Source organism: Panulirus ornatus, chromosome 40, assembly GCF_036320965.1.
Source record: "Panulirus ornatus isolate Po-2019 chromosome 40, ASM3632096v1, whole genome shotgun sequence".
Classification (NCBI taxonomy): domain Eukaryota; kingdom Metazoa; phylum Arthropoda; class Malacostraca; order Decapoda; family Palinuridae; genus Panulirus; species Panulirus ornatus.
Window position 1 is genome coordinate 14,643,748 of NC_092263.1, and position 22,500 is coordinate 14,666,247.

Sequence of the window (22,500 nt, forward strand, 5' to 3'; positions counted from 1 at the left end):
TAATAATAATAAAAAAATTCATGCATTTTTGATTCCATTTGTATTCATTTTTAGCGCTAAATTTAGCGTAATTGCGTTCGCTTAGAAATTCATTCTATAGTTCCTACTGTCTTGCATTTCGTGCATTCCGCTGTTCCTGTAATCCCTTCACCCTCCTCCGGTGCATTCCGTGGTTCCCTTCACACTGCCCCGGTGCATTCCGTGGTTCCAATTACACAGCCCCGGTGCATTCCGTGGTTCCACTTCCCCTGCTTCGGTGCATTCCGTGGTTCCACTTCCCCTGCTTCGGTGCATTCCGTGTCCCACTTCCCTTGCTCCGGTGCATTCCGTCGTCCCACTTCCCTGCTCCGGTGCATTCCGTCGTCCCACTTCCCTTGCTCCTGGTGCATTCCGTCGTCCCACTTCCCTTGCTCCGGTGCATTCCGTCGTCCCACTTCCCCTGCCTTCAGGTGAAGGCATGGAGGGGAACGTCTCTCTGGTGAACCAGAAGTCTAATAAAAAAAACGAGTATGTGAGCACGGCTGGGAGAACGTAGCCAGCAGCTGGGAAAGATGCCTTGCGTCTGGGAGAGCAGGGAGAGGAGAGAGAGAGAGAGAGAGAGAGAGAGAGAGAGAGAGAGAGAGAGAGAGAGAGAGAGAGAGAGAAGTGAGAGGGAGGAGGAGAGAAAGGGAGGTGAGGAGGAGGAGGAGGATAGGAGGAAGAGAGTGGAGAGAGAGAGAGAGAGAGAGAGAGAGAGAGAGAGAGAGAGAGAGAGAGAGAGAGAGAGAGAGAGAGAGAGAGAGAGAAGCGGAACGACACAAGACGGGAGATTCTCGAGTTAGACGAGACAAAAGCATCACAGAAAACGTCCCATAACAACAACAACAACAACAACAACCCCATCCCCGCACACACACACACACACACACACACACACACACACACACACACACACACACACACACACACACACACACATACATACACACACACACACACACACACATACATACACACACACACATATACCCGATACAGAGAGGACATGTCCCCTCCCCCACGATTCAAACTACGTCTGTAACGCCCCCTCAGCGCGGGGCAAGCAGTAATAAAATTAAGGTCCTTCTTCGAATCCCTCTTGTGGGTGAATTAGAGGTAAACGGACGTGATCATGGCTGCTAAAGATGATGGTGACCGGGTAGGGAGGGTAGAGAGGGTAGGGAGGGAGAGAGGGAAGGAGGGAGGGAGGGAGGCAAGTAGGTAGGGAGAGAGATAGGTAGGTAGGTAGGTAGGAAAGGGAGTAGAAAGGTAGGTAGGTAAGTAGGGAGGGAGGTAGGTAGGTAGGTAGGACTTCAGCGAAATTAGAGAAGGGTTTAGATTCCCCTTGTGGGTGGGAGGGAAATGTGTGGGGGTCAGGGGGAAGGGGGGGGGGAAGTGGGGGAGGTACTTTGTACTCTGGGGTGCTAATGGTGATGACGAGAGGGGAAGGGGGGGGGGAACTGGTAGTTAAGCTATTAACAACTGTGCAGTACTACACTGAAAGGGTATATATATATATATATATATATATATATATATATATATATATATATATATATATATATATATATATATAGGGAGTAACTGGTCTGTAAGAGAGAGAGAGAGAGAGAGAGAGAGAGAGAGAGAGAGAGAGAGAGAGAGAGAGAGAGAGAGAGAGAGAGTTATTGTTGAACAGGAGAAAAATTCATTTAAAAAAAACACCTTGATCGATTAAGAGACAGACAGAAGGCCCAGCCAAACACCGCCAGACAGACGGGAGACTTGGTGACAGACGACTAGACAGACAGGGAAGCAGACAGACAGGTGGACAGACACAGAAAAACAAAAAAAAAAAAAGCAAAGCCAAGAAGACCAGATGAAGGAAGTAGACAGGAGAACAAAGAAAGAAAGAAAGAGATAAGAAAATGAACGACAGAGAAACAGACAGACAGTTAGATAGATAAAGATAAAAGGGGACAGAGATAAAGAGAGAGGTAGCTCACAATGAAGAAAGGGAGGGACACTGCGAGATAGTGTTGAGGGGGTGGACAAGGCGAAAGGCAGATAGACAGACAGATAGACAGATAGATAGATAGATAGATAGATAGAGATACTGATACATAGCTAGATAGATAGATATATAGATAGAGATACTGATAGATAGATAGATAGGTAGATAGATAGAGAGAGAGAGGGAGAGAGAGAGAGGGAGGGAGAGAGAGAGAGAGAGAGAGAGAGAGAGAGAGAGAGAGAGAGAGAGAGAGAGAGAGAGAGAGAGAGAGAGAGAGAGAGAGAGAGAGAGAGAGAGAGAGAGAGAGAGAGAGAGAGAGAGAGAGAGAGAGAGAGAGTGGAGGTGGGGTAGGAAGCGAGGCAGTGAAGAGAGCAGCAGAAGTGAGATCAATGTTGGGTTGTGGAGAACCAGGTCAGGGTTGGGGGAGGAGAGAGAGAGAGAGAGAGAGAGAGAGAGAGAGAGAGAGAGAGAGAGAGAGAGAGAGAGAGAGAGAGAGAGAGAGAGAGAGAGAGAGACGAAGCACTAATTGATGAATGGCGCAACTTTCAATCGTTAAGGGATGGGTGTTGGTGATGGTTAGGGGGGGGGAAGTGATGGGTGGCGAGAGGAGACGACGCCAGACCGGGAGAGAGAGAGAGAGAGAGAGAGAGAGAGAGAGAGAGAGAGAGAGAGAGAGAGAGAGAGAGAGAGAGGTGAATGGGAACGGACCAGGAGGAGAATGTGATGAGAGGAGCACCATGGTTGAAAATCATCGTTTTTCATGTGGGGCTATGAACACTGCTGTCAACGGTTGAAATGGATAAATATCCATTATCTGTGAAAACTGGGGGGTAATAGATATAGATAAATATGGAGATAGATGGGTATAGATAATTCTCAATATGACTGTGTATTGTGGGATGTGTTTTACGTTCATCTACAAAAACACACACAAAAACACACATACAAACATGTAAACAAACAATATAAAACACAGACACACACACACACACAGAGATGTATAATGTTTACAGTTCTATAGTGGTAAATAGAACTTAAAGAATCACGAAAATGAATACATCATCAAGTATTTTTTTTTTACTGTTTCTCAAAATTTATTCCAGAAAACTAACCTTTCTTTATCTATTCTCTTTAAATATATATATATATATATATATATATATATATATATATATATATATATATATATATATATATATATATATATATATATATATATATATATATATACATATATATATATATATATATATATATGTCTCTACAAAAGAATTATAATTCTTTCTTACTCTCTCTCATAAGACGCCATAATATAACATGCGTCACATTATGTTTCGTAATAATGAGACTTAATGCAAGATTCCTTTAAGTACTGATACTGACATTCATCGTCTCCCAGACTTTACCTTTTTAAGTCTCTCTCTCTCTCTCTCTCTCTCTCTCTCTCTCTCTCTCTCTCTCTCTCTCTCTCTCTCTCTCTCTCTATCTTCAAAACTCCACAATTTCTCTTTAAAGACAAGAGTGACTTTCTCTCCTCTTGTCTAGTTTTCTTCCACCCACGATTGACACGACAAAAGGGGTCACTCAACCATCTGTTTTCTGTGGCAAGTTTCTACTCGCCAAGTTTTCTTTAGCCTTCATATTTACGCGGGTAAGTTTCGCCTTGTCTCTCCCACATCTGGCACATTTGGCGGAGAGTTTGAATCCTGTTTTGTTAGACATGTCGTTCCATACAGAAAGTCTTGTATGACTTTTCTCTGTCCTTCTCTTTTATCTTTGTATCACGGTATCTCATTAATCTCTAATTAATCCCTTAGTTTTAATCTTCCTTCACGTTGATACGCTGCTCATAATCCCCCAACAGTCGTAATTACCTGAACCTGATTATCTTTTGAACTGCAGTCCCTGAATGTTGACTTATGACATAACTGTATACGTGAGCGAGTTATCGTACACATGGCAACAAGGGTACGAAAGCGGTTGCTATGGATAAACAATAACAATCTGCATAATAAACAGCAATGCAACTGTCATTTTCATTAAAGATTTTTCACTGAAGTTGAAATACAAAATAACTTATGACTTTATAGCGAGTATATGAATCACGCGCTTGCCTCTAAAGGCAAGACTAATAGTATCGATCTAGGATGATAGTCATCGTACATCGTGGTGAAGCGTACATAACAGGCGTTTAGTGAAGTGGATTCTTGACTCTATACTTAATGAGTGGACTTATTGACCTATACACACACACACACACACACACACACACACACACACACACACACACACACACACACACACACACACACACACATATATATATATATATATATATATATATATATATATATATATATATATATATATATATATATATATGTCTTGGACAATAACGTGTTTACTAAATGGCGTCCTAGCTATGGCTCTTCGTTGTATATCAGCTGACTTATATTTCTTTCTTGCATCTCCCCTGATGATGTGATTATTACACGAAAGTGCACTTGGGAACTTATCGTATTTCATTTTCCCCGTGGACTCATAGAAATGTATATATATATATATATATATATATATATATATATATATATATATATATATATATATATATATATATATATATATATAGAGAGAGAGAGAGAGAGAGAGAGAGAGAGAGGAGAGAGAGAGAGAGACAGAATAATAGAGATATCTAACACGAAGGTACATTCATCTTGGGAGGAGGGAAAGCTGCTCTTTAAGGCCATATTGATATTCAGGTCCAACATCAGACCAACACGAGCGTTCCTCCCTCAGTATATCATGGATCACAAGTGACGGATCTTTTAGACGTGCCCGGAACTTTAAGGAGTACAAGAACTTGGCGTAGAGACTTGTACGGACGTGTATATGCATACAGATGTACACATATATGTATATACATAAACGTATTAAAGACATACACACTTGTCAACCTTGACTTTCAGAAAGGCCAGTGTATTACGTCACGACATACTTCTACATAAGTGTTGATGCATGTATTTTCATACATATACTGCGCATACATACTCGAATACATACGCGCAAATACATATTCATTTGAGGATATGTGTATCATTTCCATATACTTTCTCTCCCCACCCCCTTCTCTCTCTATCTCTTTGTATCTATCTATCTATCTATCTATATATATATATATCTATCTAGCTATCAGTTCTCTGTTCAAAATCTATCGTAATCATGGTCAGCAAAGATCTACGTCAGGATAATGCGTTCTTATCCTTCATCGCTGGTACGATCTACCTCCACCAGACTTGGGTGTTGAGAGAGGTACAGTTTTAGATGGTTTGATTTTCTCCCATTTCTCCAGAGAATAGATCGTCAATTCTATGTTTTTAAAACTTCACTCGAGATGAACATTACCTGCCTGGTGTTGAGGGATTCGAATACCTTCTTTACCTTATCATCTCTTTAAGATAAGGATCGAATCATACCTTACCTTCTCTTTTAAGAAAAACATCGAATCTAACCCTAACTCGAAGGACTTTAACTTAAGAGGTTCCTTAACTTATCCTCCGTGAAATATCGCTCATCCTAACCCTAACTCGAAGGACTTTAACTTAAGAGGTTCCTTAACTTATCTGCCGTGGAATATCGCTCATCCCGTCTTCACTGAGACGGTGCGAGATATTCATTCGAATATTTTGCCTCGTATTTTCTTATCATGATAAGATTCTACACTTTACCATGGCAAGCCTAAGTGTTTTTTTTTTTTATCCCATCGTCTTCTTCCACGGTGTTACGTCTTGTTCAGGTAACAGTAGATAAGATGATTGTATCCCAGACATTTTGATGAGGTACAGTGAACACTACACTTCATGTATCTCAAAGTCACAATTCTTGTATCAGTTTGTTGTAACTTTTAAAGTCCTTCATACCCTATGACAAGTTGGGACCCACACCACATCTTCTCATGGCCTGCTCTGGGGAAATATGAATTTGTCTCTACTGACAAAAAAAAAACCAGAAACAAAAAAAAAATAAACGATATTTTGACTTCCACAGAAAAAAAAGTCTTAGCGTTGGGAGTGTGTTGTGCGTTAATGAGTATTTGGAATATTCATCTCTGAATATTCGTTTGGAATATTCCCACTTGGACGACGCATCCTGTAGGATCTTTCTGCCGCTGGTCAGGTCACATGGCTCACCTGGTGTGTTCTGACGTCCAAGGTTTTTTTTTTTCGCTGTCTCTTTTGAGATTGACAGCGACGTGTTCAAAGAGTTGGGTAGCCCCAGCCGGAGACACGGAGCTTCAACGGAATACAGAGAGCTGCCGTGTGTGTGTGTGTGTGTGTGTGTGTTACAGGAAGTGGATACAGGCTACAGGGAGTTGTTATAACCCGGCTATAGGAGTAAAAGGAGGTATTTGCAGGTTACAGGGAGTTTCCTACAGGATAAAGGGAGATATTACAGGCTACAGGGAGTTATTACAGGCTACAGGGGGTTACTACAGGCTACAGGGGGTTACTACAGGCTACAGGGAGTTACTACAGTTACAGAGAGTTATTATAGGCTACAGGGAGTTACTAAAGGCCACAGGATGTTACTACAGGATAAAGGGAGTTCTCATATTTCTAATTTCCTGTGAGTTGATTTCTCATCTCATTTTCTACCTTCAGTGGAATCATTTTTCGCTGTGTTATTTCTTCTTCGTTACGAAGACCACATAGTGGATGATGAAGTCAAAAGCCCTACATGAAGATTCACTTGAAACCTTCGTTTTATATCCAGACTATCATACTTGTAAGATTCCCTTTAATCATCGTTTCTCATATTTCTTCCACATTTTCCAGTTTATTTAACGCTATTCTTTTAACATCATTCATTTTTAACATTCCTGTTTATTCATCTTAACTCTACTGACCTCCTTTTTTCAATTATGCTCTTCTCATTTATCACAGTCTTCTTTAGAAATCATCTCCACCTTTGCAAACTTTTCCCATATATTCTTCTTATATTTCCCTATTTGCATTTTTGCATTTCTCTGTCGCATATTTACATGACCAGTGTGAGTATTCTATTCTTACATACATTTCTTATTCTTAATTCATTCCTCATGTCTATCATAATTCACAGCCATTCCCATTTCTCCATAATACTCCTCACTTATATCTTATCCCATTTTAATCTCTCACCAGAATTTCGCACACGTTAGAAAGGACATTTCCATAAATTGTCTTTCCGGCCTCAAAATATTTTTTTTCCCCTCTCTAGTCTGAGCGGAAGGGGGAGGAGGGGGGGGGGATGCATATTTTCCCCAGTGGACCCATTAAGGGAAAAAAGTGATAAATTGATTAACTTTATAAGCAGTTATTGTCATCTTCACACGGCTTTGGGGGAAGTGTCAAATGAAAGGATTATAAGTCTGACTTAACAGACAATATGTAAATGATTCGTGTTCTTACACGTGCAAGAAGATATATATATATATATATATATATATATATATATATATATATATATATATATATATATATATATATATATATATATATATATATATATACCTATGAGTCCAAGAGGAAAATGAAACACGAAAAGTTCCCAAGTGCACTTTCGTGTAATAATCACATCATCAGGGGAGACACAAGAGAGAAATATAACAGTCAGTTGATATACATCGAAGAGAAGAAGCTGATAAAGATTGATAAAGACAAGTTAAACCACACTGTTAATGACGAGTTAAGCAATACTGCTATACAGAAGCTAAGGTACACAGGTAAAAAACTAGAGGTCTTAGATTTGCCAAAGAAGGAGGAGAGAAGAGTAAGGGGCGACCTTACTAGCTTGATGACACAAATTGAACTGTTCCTTCGAAAGATGCAAACAAGGATACGAAACGAAGCAAGAATCTTGTAAGATAATGATGTAAAAACGAGGAACATTAATTGTATAAGTGTGATGGATGTATGGGGAAAAATATATGTGAGTTATGCCATAGTGAATGTGGACAGAACACGTAAATCTGATATATTGTACGACTGTAATGTTAAAAGAGATGGAGCCCCACGAGCGAAGTACAGATACTGAAGTATATGTAAATCAGTAATTACACACACACACACACACACACACACACACACACACACACACACACACACACACACACACACACATTCACAATCATTAAATACAAAATTACCCTCAGTTCTACAAGACTGAAACACGTCAAACGGGGAAGGAGTGTTTTCCCCTATGTGTTGCCTACGACACCCTTGTGTTGCGACCAAGAGCCGAAGCTGGCTCTCTCTCTCTCTCTCTCTCTCTCTCTCTCTCTCTCTCTCTCTCTCTCTCTCTCTCTCTCCACCAGCCCACATTTATAATGATACTTTTCCCTCGGCAAAGCATCCTGGAAAATGAGAACACATAGCGGGGTTCCAGGGCAAACTCTGGAATGGCTCAACACCCAGGGAGGATGGGGGGGCTGGGGGGGGTTGGGGGGGCTGGGGGGGTTGGGGGGGCTGGGGGGGTTGGGGGGGTTGGGGGGGCTGGGGTTGGGGGGGTTGGGGGGGCCAGATGAGGACTTAGGGAAGGGGGTCTCAGTCGTTTACTGTGACGTACACAAACACGAGACATGGAATCCTGTAGTTCAGGTGTTTGGCTCTGAGTTAGTGATCAAATAATAAGAGATTTAAGGTAATACGATAATATATATATGTATATATATCTTATACTGTTCGCCATTTCCCGCTTTAGCGAGGTAGCGTTAAGAACAGAGGACTGGTCCTTTGAGGGAATATCCTCACTTGGCCCCCTTCTCTTGTTCCTTCTTTTGGAAATTAAAAACAAACGAGAGGGGAGGATTTCCAGCCCCCTGCTCCCTCCCCTTTTAGTCGCCTTCTACGACACGCAGGGAATACGTGGGAAGTATTCTTACACCAGACACCATATAGTGACGTAACTGTATATCCGTTCATCTGTCTACATTTCTACCTTCTACCATTGACTCATTTCGTAATTCCACTGTGTAGATAAGGTAGACATCATTACACAATTCACTAGCTGACGAAACCGTTTCATTCGCCTGCAGAACGAATGGAATATACACGGAATACACACCACGAATATTCTCCAACGTATATATTCGTTATGAATATTCTTCAACGTATGAATGATATATATACACTCACCACATAAGGGAAGATTTATGTCTCAAACACCTTTATATCCTCTGTCTTTGTCTGTGAGGATATGCCGCCCTAAGGGGGCCCCCCCTACCCCCCTCTCGACCAGCAAGGCGCCCCCCCCCCCCCCCTAGGCTGCTGTGTTGGGGCCCAAGTCGCAATATCTTTGTGAGTTACGACGACGTAATGCGACGGTACATTACCATCGGGCTGCTGGCCAATGCGCCAAACTCCGGCTATGGCAATTAATACGCCCGCGTAATAACTGAATAACCCCCCCAATATTGACCAACCCCGAACGCCCACGGATTTTCGTTGATTACGTCCGGGGAATTACGTTCACAGGGCCTATAGAATTTTCCGGGGGATAGATGGAGGCTCGGGTGGGGGAGAGGGGGGGCAGTGCTGTTCGTGGACAGAGACGGGCTGACGCATAGACATGCGTTACACGCACATGGGACACGCACGTCACGGACGTAAATCGTGTGTGTCGCAACTCTCGATTTTGGCGGGTAAAAAACAAAAACAAAACAAAAAAACAAACGTACAGAATTGTGGACGTCACGTAATTCCACACGTGGTATGTAAATACACACACACACACACACACACACACACCACACACACACACACACACATATACATTATTGCCACACATACACAGACACACATGTACACAGAGACACCACACACACACACACACACACACACACACATACACACACACACACACTCTCTCTCTCTCACTCTCTCTCTCACTCGCTCTCTCTCTCTCTCTCTCTCTCTCTCTCTCTCTCTCTCTCTCTCTCTCTCTCGCACTGAGCCATACCGCCAGACCTCATCTCCAGTATTGGCACCAATGCTGCAGCAGCAGCGGCAACCACGACAAAAGAAAACGGGGACAGCCACTGGGACGAGGCATAACTAAAATAATATTCAACCACCACTTAGCTAATTGCTGAATCACTTACTTAACAGGGATGCGATGATGATGATGATGATGATGCGAAGAGAAACGAGTTAATCCGGTAACTAATGTGGGCATACCTCATGCGTTTTCCGTTAAGGTAATTACACGTTGATGACACTGTAATTAATTGCCTTTGACAGCTTTTTGAATATTAATCATACACACATCAACATTGTGTCAGGGTTTATCACTGTCATCGCATCGACACGCAACACCGGGGCAAATACAGCTGTATTTTGTAGTGATACACTTAAGGGATACATCTCATTACTACCTCCGGATGTTTTAGGCTATGGGGTGCTTTTAAAGGTTCTGGTACATCATGGATTTAAGGGAGGGACGTTTTTTTGGGGAGAGATGTGTTCAAGGAAGGAGGCTGTCGAGGGTTAGCTATAGTGGTGTTGTGTGTGTGTGTGTGTGTGTGTGTGTGTGTGTGTGTGTGTGTGTGTGTGTGTGTGTGTGTGTGTTGTTGCTGCAGTCGGTGAGGCCCGAGAGAGAGAGAGAGAGAGAGAGAGAGAGAGAGAGAGAGAGAGAGAGAGAGAGAGAGAGAGAGAGAGAGTGAATTGGCTGTCTGTCTGTTTGTCTGTCTGTCTGTCTGTCTCTCTCTCTCTCTCTCTCTCTCTCTCTCTCTCTTTCTCTCCCGTCAATTTCCTGCCCCCGACCCCACTTCCACTGACCCCCCCCTCCCCCCCTGCCCCACACGTAACATCAACATTCACTGCTCATCGTTGGCATCCCTTTCTCCGTTTTCCTTCACTTGGAAAACCATAAAGACATCCTAGTCACCAAGACTCTCTCTCTCTCTCTCTCTCTCTCTCTCTCTCTCTCTCTCTCTCTCTCTCCTCTCTCTCCTCTCTCTCTCCTCTCTCTTCCCTCGTTAATCATTCTCGTTGACCGCTCCCCCCCCCCCCACACCGCTGAACAAAGAGGTCAAAGTGATGTTGCCACAAGAACTCAATCGCTTCACGAAACAGTCTGCAAAACAGGATTCATTCATGTCTGATGTAGTTAAACATAATGAAGGAACCACAATGGAAAAAAAAGAAAAAAAAAGAAAAATGTGTGGAAGTTGAACGCAGATAGAACGTTCATTTGAACAATCCCAAATAACGAAGGAAGAATGAACAAATGTTGAAATTAAGAAAACGTGTAATGGTATTGATCACTGTACAATATGGAAGATATTTCTAAGGCAAAAAAAAAGTTTTTTTTTTTAAGAGAATTTGTCTAGAATGTTAAACCTCCAAACCCTTATCTGGTCCGTCTGGACCACAGAAGAATTGTAAACTACATCATTAATTATACATCGTTGTATTCTCACTGGCTAAATAATTGATTACCACTAGTCATTTCATGACCCCTGACACCAACTACCAATTAGAACATCGGGTATGGGAATGACACTGAAAACGGTGTGTGTGTGTGCGTAGGGGGAAAAAAAGAAGAATGATTATTCCCATTAGACAAATGGGTCCCACGTACACGCCGCGCTGTCAACACCTTCATACCATTGATCAATACGACTAAACCCATTTTCCCTCACATGTGGTAACCGAAGTCTTAATTCATTTACGACGGACACGTTGTACAAGGTAACGCTAAATTAGATGTGAGAGAACGTATCCTTCACTTGTTGCTGGGGGAGGGGGGAACTTAGTTTTTTTTTTTTTCGCTTACTCGTCCCTTTGATGCCTTTGGGCTCAAGGCGCGACACCGTGTGTGTGTGGGTGTGTGTGTGTGTGTGTGTGTGTGTGTGTGTGTGTGTGTGTGTGTGTGTGTGTGTGTGATTATGTTGTGGGAGGCGAGCCGGATCGATGCTCTTGACGTGGTTGGCTGAGCCCCACCGGGGTGGGTGGGTGGGGGGGGGGGTTAGGGTGGGGTTGGGGGTGGGGGTGGGTAGGGGGGGGGTGTTCGACGCGTGAGAGCGTGAGGAGGAGGGGGTGGCATGCCCCCCCTCCTACCCCCCCCCCCTCCTCTTTCCCTCCCTCAAAGTGGGATGATACTCCGGTGTGCGCAGACGATCCTGCGCAGGGTGGGGGGTACAGACGAGGGTGCTTGCTTCTGTTTCAGCATTTGCTGAACATTAGTGTTTATCTTGTGCTTTGTGTACCGGTCTGCAGACCGGCCATATATATATATATATATATATATATATATATATATATATATATATATATATATATATATATATATATATATATATATATGAAAGAAAGAAAGATAGATAGATAGATAGATAGACAGATATGTAAGGGTCTGTGCTACACGAACACAGCTCAGGAGCGTGCTGGCAGAAGTAATAGATGTAGAAGAGAGAGAGAGAGAGAGAGAGAGAGAGAGAGAGAGAGAGAGAGAGAGAGAGAGAGAGAGAGAGAGAGAGAGAGAGAGAGAGAGAGAGAGAGAAATGCGCAACAATACGGCGGACTGGGGGGGGGGGGAGGGATGCTTACAGTAAGGTCATAATAGGAGAGTAAACAAGGCCAAACTCCTCCTAACTCCACCACTTTGGTCGAGAGACAAGTGGAGGAGGTGGAGGAGGTGAGTATGGAACCCCAGGTCATATGGAAAAGCCTCATATACGAGAAATTATCCCGACATCTGTGCAATACTTTTTAATCTTCTAAAGTAAGCGGGTCTTGTGATGACCTATGACAAAGCGGAGGGCGTCCAGGAGAGACTGGAGACTTTGTCTAAACGGTTTGTGTTATCGTAAGAATGGATCGAAGTGCTTTGAAGTTTGACAGCTGGAAATGAGTGAGATTTAGATTGAAATGTAGGCAGATACAGAGGGTTCCGGACTGATAAGGGGTTTTGATCCCCTATTTGCCCACACACACACACACACACACACACACACACACACACACACACACACACACACACACACAACATTTCTTCTCTCACTAATGTTTTGTTTATATATGTTTGTACTTCTATCTGTTTATGTCTATCAATCTATCATCATCATCATCATCATCATCATCTCTCTCTCTCTCTCTCTCTCTCTCTCTCTCTCTCTCTGTCTTTGCTCAAGCTGGGTGCAGGAGCAGGTCTTGCTGTAACCTTCCCTTCCACAGACATTGAGTGTTCCATCCTTTGTACGTCTCGCCTGGGACGTGTGAGGGAGGAGTTCCTGTTCTCTGTGACTCATTGTTTCAGACTGAGTCTAGTCATTTACTGAAGAGGTTGTTTGAGCCCTTTCCGAGCTATGTAACTCTTGTCCTTACGTCCCAAAGCTGAGCATTATCATGTTGCCCCATATAGTCTCCTATATACTGAAAAATGACACACTTCTTTCCTCCTCACGAGTATATATAATAACTTCCAGGCATAGTAAATGTTATGAAATGCACGATCGAATCCCGAAATACACGGTCAAATTCCTTAATACTTTTCAATGTGTTCTGTCTTTCTTTTTTTCTACATGGAATTGAATTCCTTAACTTTGTCACTCCCTCGCTTCCTTATTCTCGATGATAACCCATTGCTCGTCTTACTCTTAATGAAGGTTTCGTATCATCTGACTTCTATAATGGGGTCTTATAGTTTCCCATTCAACTATTAACTCCTCGCCTACTCTCCCCCTCCACCTCACCTTGGTGACGTATTTGATCATTCGTTTGACTTTAAGAAATGTCGTGTTTATCACTTTACCTCTTATACTTGTATGTTCTTTGTTACATCTTAACATAACAGACACCAAAAACATATACAATGATGCTCTAATACATATTTCTAAGTTCCCTTAATAAAGTCCAATCAAACTTATCAAAATCAAAGAAACGCTACTTCAAAAAACTCTCCTAATTTAAAAGATGCATGGTACGTCATACATTGTATATCTCTGAGTTCTTCATCAAGAATGTGTATTCAAATTCAGTTCTTAACCTAACATAGGAAATCATTATATCAAAAGCAGACAAAACTGATTCTGGAATCATTCTCTTTTCATTCATTACTATTTTCAAGTTAGGAACTGAATCATCATCAAGTTTGGTACTAAGTTTTTTCAGAATCAATATCTCTGTAGTAATGTTTTCAGGTATGTGTTTCCCATAAATATACGGTCAGTGTATTCATACAGCGTGTATACAAATGACCTCATTCCATATTCTGATACTGAGTACGAAAGATCCATCATGAGTGGGTGACCCGCCGGCTATTTGTTTTGAAAGAAAGAAAATGGACTGCGTTTTCTGTGGGTAGACTAGTTTGAAATAGCAGTGTATATAAGCTGAGGACATGTTCCTCTGGTGAATATGAATATATATTAGGACTATTGACGAACCACCAGAGCGGAAGTGTAGCATATATATATATATATATATATATATATATATATATATATATATATATATATATATATATATATATACATATATATATATATATATATATATATATATATATATATATATATATATATATATATATATATATATATATACATATATATAAACCTGGCTTACAGACGGAATATTAGACAGGATAATATATAAAGAGACAGACAGACAGCGGGAAGGATAGAAAAGCAGAGTCAGAGAGAAAGATAAAGAAGGAGGAAGAAAAGAGTGAGGCAGGTGCTACATAGACAGGTGCAAAGACAGGTGCATAGACAGGTGCTACATAGACAGGTATATAGACAGGTGCCCCCGTCGCTGCAAGGCCACAGACGACGCTGTTCGTCGTCGTCTGCCGGGGGTGTGGGTTAATGAGCTGTGGCACAGAAATTCACGGGGGGTAAAGCCGCTGCGCCTCACACCCTCCAACTCTAATCTCGTCCACAAAGCTGATTATAACCTGCTGGAAATAATATTCCAGGAAGACACTCCCTCTCCACTCTCTCTCTCTCTCTCTCTCTCTCTCTCTCTCTCTCTCTCTCTCCACGTGAGCCATAATTACAGACAAACATCTTGTTTGTTATCTTTGACTCCCTCGGTTGTTGACAGTAGGTGGCAGATGTTAAGACCATATAAGGATTCTCTTTTTTCTCTCTCTAGGAATTAATTCTTTTGGAGTTTTGAGTCCAGAACTAACACCTGGCTAGCAAGATAGTAAGAACTGATAACAAGAGGCATATTTGCCACCCCGGTATATACATATATAGATCTCATATCAACAGGTCAGAGAGGTCAATTTTTATCGTCTTATCACAAATACTTGGCCAGTCTTCACTTCAGGAAGCCAACATCTAACGACTGACTATGCAAAGATTTTTTTTTTTGTTCTTCTTCCATGTATCTCCAACACCCTGGTGATGACACCCTATCATGGTGAGTTATGTCCCACTCTAACGATACCAGAGAATATTCCCCTCCCCCTACATATTCAGACCCGATCGGTAAGGCAGCATCAAAGGCTCTGGTGTAACTTTTCGTCCCCAACCCTTCACAACCAAAGCCACCGCCGCCGCCACCGTACCCTATCACAACCTCGCCCTTCTCTCTCTCTCCTCTGAAGAGGCAAGCCCCACAGGTCACCACCACCCAGCAGCAATTCCCACGCGTAATCATTCCAGCGACCTCATTTCGACAAGGAAGGCCTGGGCTGTGACCTACTCTACCACCTTCCTGGCCAATTACCAAAGTCTGGACTGCCCAGACGGAGCACCACCGCCTCTAACACATCACCCTGCTCCTCCTCCCTCCTCCTACTCCTTCTTTTATGGCTTCGACGATCCGGCAGACGGCCTCCCACTTCTCCACTAGTGACCAAAAGAAGTCCTCCCGACTTCGACAGTGCAGTTAAAGCATCCCCACTAAGTCTTCGACTAACCTTAACAGTTCTTCCCACATCCAGACCTTCGACAGTCCAGCAGAATCACTTCCAATTGCTTCGCCATCACCTACGTCCTCCTCCCGACCTTCGACAGTCAAGCAAAAGTCCTCATCGAGGACCTCCTCATCTCTCCCACTCAGGAGGCCCTTCCCAGCCTGGGTCCTACAGCGTGTTGGCCTTACGGATCCTCTCCTCGTGAATGGCGTCCTCACACGGGTCTCCTAACCACAATAAAAGCTTCTCCAGGATCCTCTCTCCTCCCCCACCGCCCTCCTACCTTCCACCCGACACACCAAGCCCCCTACAAGAGCCGATCTTCTCGTTACACACTTCCTGTCCCTCCTACAACCCTCCTCTCCCTCCAACCCACAACCACTCAGTCTACGAGCTGATTAGGGGGTTGGGCTTGGGTGGGTTGGGGGGGGGTTGGGCTTGGGTGGTTTGGGGGGGGGGTTGGGGGGCCCCTTAGCTACTGGGGACAGACAGGTTCGTGGCGGTAACCACGGGTCCTCGCCTCGCTGGGATATTGACAACCTCACAAGAGACGCGAGCGGGGGTGGGGGGGGGAGGGGGGAGCTTTAGAGGAGCCTGAAGTGAAATAAGATAGGTCTGCAGGCCGGGGGGGGGGGGGGGGGGGACGATCACCGCACGGTACACACACACACACACACACACACACACACACACACACACGCACACACACACACAAACACAAAGATGCGCTAGAGAAGGATGAGTTTCAAATAGCGTGTGAGGCAGAGAGAGAGAGAGAGAGAGAGAGAGAGAGAGAGAGAGAGAGAGAGAGAGAGAGAGAGAGAGAGAGATGGACGGACGCAGACAGGTGACATAGAGAGAGACAGAGAGAGAGGTTGTCTGGTTTTGGAGTAGTGAATGTGAGGACGATCTTCGGTAACAGTGGTGACGAAATGAGGAAAATAATGATGCAGGATGGTGAAAAATATGAGGGGAAAATAATGACATATTTGTTCGTGGTGCTTACGAGGAAAATATACTGTAGCTATGGACAATATATTCTTCCATGACCAGGTGACTGCTATGTGATGGCTGATCATTAATTACAATATCAACACATATCTAAAGTGACGTTTGACGACACAGAGGATAATATATAAGGTAGCCATCAAATACCCTCTATTTTTAAATATATATTTTCTTTCTTCTTACAGCAACAGAAGACAGGAAGTAATGGAGTTTTTAATTTTCTTTACAGATATGGAATGCTGGGTCGCGCTCTCTGTACATGTGCTTCTACACCTTGTACATAACGTCGCTGGTGAGTACAAGACGTATTAAAATGTGTGGGAGAATGTGTACAAACCTGCACTCATGTGGTTTGCATACACAGTTTGCTTTATTTATCCGCAGGTTCGTGAATTCACTGTGGGATTGCTTAAAGCGATTCTCAAGTGTACGAATAAAAGGGGATTTAGTTCTCTTATCTACGAGTTCCCCAGGGCAAAAAGGGATTTGCTCACAACATCACGGTGGTTCCTAAGTGTAGAAAGAGGGGTTTAGGGATGAGTTTAGCCTCACAGAGAAAAGGACACTCAGGGAGAGGGAAGTGGGGAGTGGGGGAGGTAGAGGAGGGGGTGAATACTGTAACACTCACCCCTGACATTTGGCAACTGTGTGGGAGGTAGGCCGCCTACTGTGTGGTTATCCTGTGTGTGTGTGTGTGTGAGTGTGTGTGAGTGTGTGTGTGTGTGTGTGTGTGTGTGTGTGTGTGTGTGTGTGTGTGTGTGTGTGTGTGTGTGTGTGTGTCACCAGGTTCAGTGTGAGGACCAATACAAGGGTTATATGGGAAACTGCTGGACACACGACCCCCCAGCTTCTATAAGAAGCCTTGATAAGGTAATTGGTTTGAGAAACTAATATGTTAGACAGAATACAATACAACTTCTGATGATACGAGTCATAGTGGCTACAGAATATCAGGAGATGCGGAAAACACACACACACACACACACACACACACACACACACAGCGCGCGTCCATGGCTGTAATAAATGCATGTCGGGTCCTGTTAACTCGGCGTATCGATTCAGCGCATCTTCAAGGCACCGCTGGCATAAGCCTCCATGCCTCATATTACTCCAACACAGCGAACGTCTCTTCAAACGTGCGCTGGCGGCTGTGTGCGCTGGCGGCTGTGTACGCCAGGTACCTCCCGCCCATTGTGAGAGTTTCCAATTGTTCTTCCGGTAAATTCAGCTTCTCTGAGGGCGTAAACAAAAGACTATTTTTTTTTCTCTCTATTTCAGGCATCTTCGTCAGTCTTCAGAGCGTAACGAACGGATAAACGTAATTCTTTTTACCCGGGTCGTCATAAGCAGGTGACTAAAATCATATTTCTTTAGACACTCTCTTGAAACTGGAGGTAGCGAACAGTTTGTGAAGGTTGAACGGGCAGCGCACGGAGCTACAAAACCAAGAGTATATATATATATATATATATATATATATATATATATATATATATATATATATATATATGTATGAACAAAATCACCTATGGGAACTTTTCCAGTCAACATATATTATCAGGAAGGCCTTGGCATACGCCCATTTATCCACATCTCATCAGACATCACCCCACCATTTCCTTGTCCAAATCTAGACATAAAAGCCGATTAATTACATAAAGTTTACATAAAATCGGTGTTAACATCCTTAATCAGGACACGATCAAAGTTTATAATCATCTAACGACCGTCTCTTTTGAAACCTATGAAAAACATATAATATTTAGCTGTTCATCTGATCACACCATTTATAAATTCGTCAACTCCTGTACGTGAAGACAGCAACAGCGAAGCGTGCATTAAGAAGAAGTGAAGAGACTTTGATACACAACTTGTGTCAAGAAGTCAGATAAGCGAAGATGGGGTCTGAGTTAGCTAACTAATAAGCTAATCAACGAATCGAGAAGGACTTCAGAAGCCAGCTAAACTCTCTCATGTCTTCCTTAAGCTTACAAAGATACGTGACAGAGAATCATAGCCAATTTTCAGTGATACTTGATCTTACAAAATGCTTACCATTCGTTCATTGACGAACATGTACTCCAGAATGATACTGAACTCAACACTGTTAAAATGGATCTGATGTCAATTAAGGAACACTGAAGTTTGTTCAAGATTTTTCTGATGATAATCATTGTTTACATAGATTTTCCGATGAAGCAGCAAATTTACACAGAGGTTAATAAAAAACAAAATTATAGCCCCAGATTCGATAAATCTACACGTCTTCTACTGAATATCCCTGATGCACAACTACCCACATTTCATTTACTTCAATCAATCGTAAATACTCTACGGTTAATGGTATTTCCGTTTCATTTACACATGAGACAATACTGACATTGTTTCCCATGTATCTTTTACAGATATGTATTCTGGGGTCAGGGCTACCCACGTTTCATTTACACATTGAAATGATCTAGTAAAAACTGCGCAAGTTTCACTTATAAACATTGTTATTGCTATACACATTTCACTTATAAGCTATAAGTTGAATGCTACTTAGAACTATATGAACAATGAAAAATATATTTTACTTATTCACTTTACACTTAAAAGTACACCCTGACGTGTGGTACTACTTATATCTACTGTGTTCATACAAGCAAAAGTCTAAATCTATATTACAGATCATAGCATCAAATGATTCAAGCCCTGAGCAACATACCCATTCCATCGGAAATGTAATTTAGTCTTCAAAACGTAACTGCAAAATTGGATGATAAATATTCAAGTGCAATATCATAAAAGGTTTTCAATTACATCATCATCTTCATCATTCAGTGCTGGATATCTTTTTGCTTTTGTATTTATAACTACACAAACACATCAGCAGTAAATGCGTGTGTAGCAACATCACTATAATATAGATATTGCCAACGTTTCCATTAGTATTTGATATGACAGGAAACACAAACAGCTATCGTATGTATATATATATAAATACCTTTTTCATACAAAGCTCTAATACCTTTTTTTCATATCACACAATCCCAGTGACATACGAACAATGGAATGTCGATGAAAAACACTACATAACTCAGTGTGATTACTCTGTATAAAAAATGAGGGTGAATCTGGCTTCATTATTTAATGAACACCTGCAATTATAACATAGATAATCAAACCATGAACAATATCTATAACATCTGTCACAACTCTTGTGTGTGTGTGTATATAACTCAGTGGTCGACACACAACATAACATCAGATGGAGATTACAATCATAACACTAAACATTTAAAATTCAATGAGCTGTTGATAATAGGTTGTATGTAAAACTCACACATTAAAGCCATCAAAAATTCAGACCTTGGCGTCACTGACAACAAGTATAACTTAAAATATTTTTTCCCCTGGCGTTTGGTATAAGAATTTCACCCTAAACGTCACAGTTACACTGATCTGTTTAACTTTATTGAGGTAAGGAAATAAAACCGGGCTTGTAACTCTAACCACATCGATAGACTGTGGTTATAAACTGTTGTGAGAATGAGAAGCGACTTAGATAGACTTGGACACCTGTGAATAAGAAATGGGACGACATCATTTCTCGCGTTTCATTTAATCTCTCGACTATTACGTAGCCTTCGGTCGTAGCTACCAAGTTTTAAAGTTCGACTTTGATATTACTTACGACTCGTCCTAAATCGTATTCGTCCAGCATGAAGCTTACGTCGTGGGATTAAAGTCATCTTTGGAAGGACTCCATCATCGTCAATGGACGGAAAGGAGTACAGAGTCTCACAGAGGCACATTCTGTGCAAAAGAAGATCGTCAGTTACCTGGCGAGTGAAGCTGTGGGAGTCCTGTAGGATCGGATCCTTTGGGATACATAATTAAGAGACTCATTACTAGAAAAACCCTTGTCATTCAGCCTCATATGCGTACACTCACCTACACCAATCAGACGCCTAGTTATACTCTATCTTGTTACTCCTCTAAGCTGAGACAAGCTAAATGGGAAAGCTAGACACAACAGAATCATTCGCAAAAATATAACATTACATGTAATTAATAACACATAACATCAAACCGAAATGAAATTAGCCCATTAAGACGTAGATATCAGACTCATGAATAATGAAAAGTTAATAGCAATATCATAATAGTATCAATGATACTATCTACTATTATTTAGAGTTAGATATTGACTTTCATACCTAAACAATTACACTGTAAACAAATACTTCTCCAGGATCACCAGTGAAACATATTTTCCTACTAGCTTTCCCAGTGGTAGATTTTACAATGGTAAGCCCCAAAAGAATCATTCCACTTTGATAATAATAGACTTCCACTATGAACTAATACCATTTGTGTCCATCAGTGAATTCCAGTAAGGCATTAAAACTGGAATATTGATAACAAACAGTGACTCATTCACTGTGATAACTATGAGTAAACAATGAAAGTGAAAAAAGAGATTACGCTAATTAATAAACATCTGTAATCAAAACGCAATATTAATTAGCAATAAGCAATATCTGTAATTACTAGTTATTTCTCTCGTGTGTATACGACCAATTGGTAGACACACGACAGATTGTAACATCGTAATTAGAAGGTGTGATAGCAAAATATTAATTTCAGGTAATACGCTACCTGGAGCTGAATAAACCAGATAAACGTAAAACAAAAATTTCTTGAATAAACCAATAATCTTAAAACCTTACGAACCTCAACAAATTTACATTCATTTTCTCTGATGACTTACCTACAAAAGGGATTCTAAATGACACATTTAGTCTAAGTTTAAATCTATGAAGATGAATGAATAAAATCACTCCTCTCCCAGCTACCGAGTGTAGCGCAGCCATGTAGCTGTAGGAGCCACTGGCTCACAAACGCGCGGGAGCCGCTCTCTACGACAGAGAAAGATAGAAAGTGGGTTGATAAGAGAGGAACCAGCACCCGGTTCTCTACCACGCTCCATCGCAGACCATCCGGACACAATCACTAACGCAGCAGCTGACACATCACCCCTCCTGCTCAGCCGGGTCTCAAGGACCAGATAACTGACCCTCCCACTCCATAGGAGGACTGAAGGTTGTCCTCGAACTGGTTGCGCAAGGTCTACGATCCCCCGGTTGTAATAAAAGCGACAGACCGATGTTTCTAAACTCCCACAGGACAGCCACAAAAATTCCCCTCAGCTCTGACGGTATATATATATCGAACTATGGTATAAACTCTACAACCGGCCTTACACATGGTTCAATTACGCCTCACGGTGCGAAAGTCTACGGACAACACTTTCCGCGTTTCATTTATAAATGATAAAACTCTATGGAGGAAGCTACCCACGTTTCATTTTCTATTTTCATCTTTAGACCATCGGGGACTATTATGGTGTCCTCACATCACTCGATCATTTACACTGAGTACGACCTGGACACCTCAGTACACTCGGATACATAGCTTTTTTCTGGTATGTTAATCTAGGCTAAAATGTTAAATCAACATAGCAGATTCTGTCATCATAGCAAGCGATGGATACGATTAATAATGTATGATTTCAACTATAAATGTGT

The 22,500-nt window shown here is 42.0% G+C and overlaps 1 protein-coding gene across 1 annotated transcript in view; it reads left to right on the forward strand.

Annotated features, from left to right (window-relative positions):
• The window catches only part of LOC139761451 (uncharacterized), a 241,618-nt gene that overhangs the window by 87,923 nt on the left and 131,195 nt on the right, over positions 1-22,500 (forward strand). The window contains exon 2 of the mRNA XM_071685675.1: positions 17,154-17,216. Within this exon, the coding sequence (XP_071541776.1) occupies positions 17,156-17,216 (61 nt within the window). The 5' untranslated portion in view covers positions 17,154-17,155. The remainder of the gene's footprint in view (positions 1-17,153; positions 17,217-22,500) is intronic.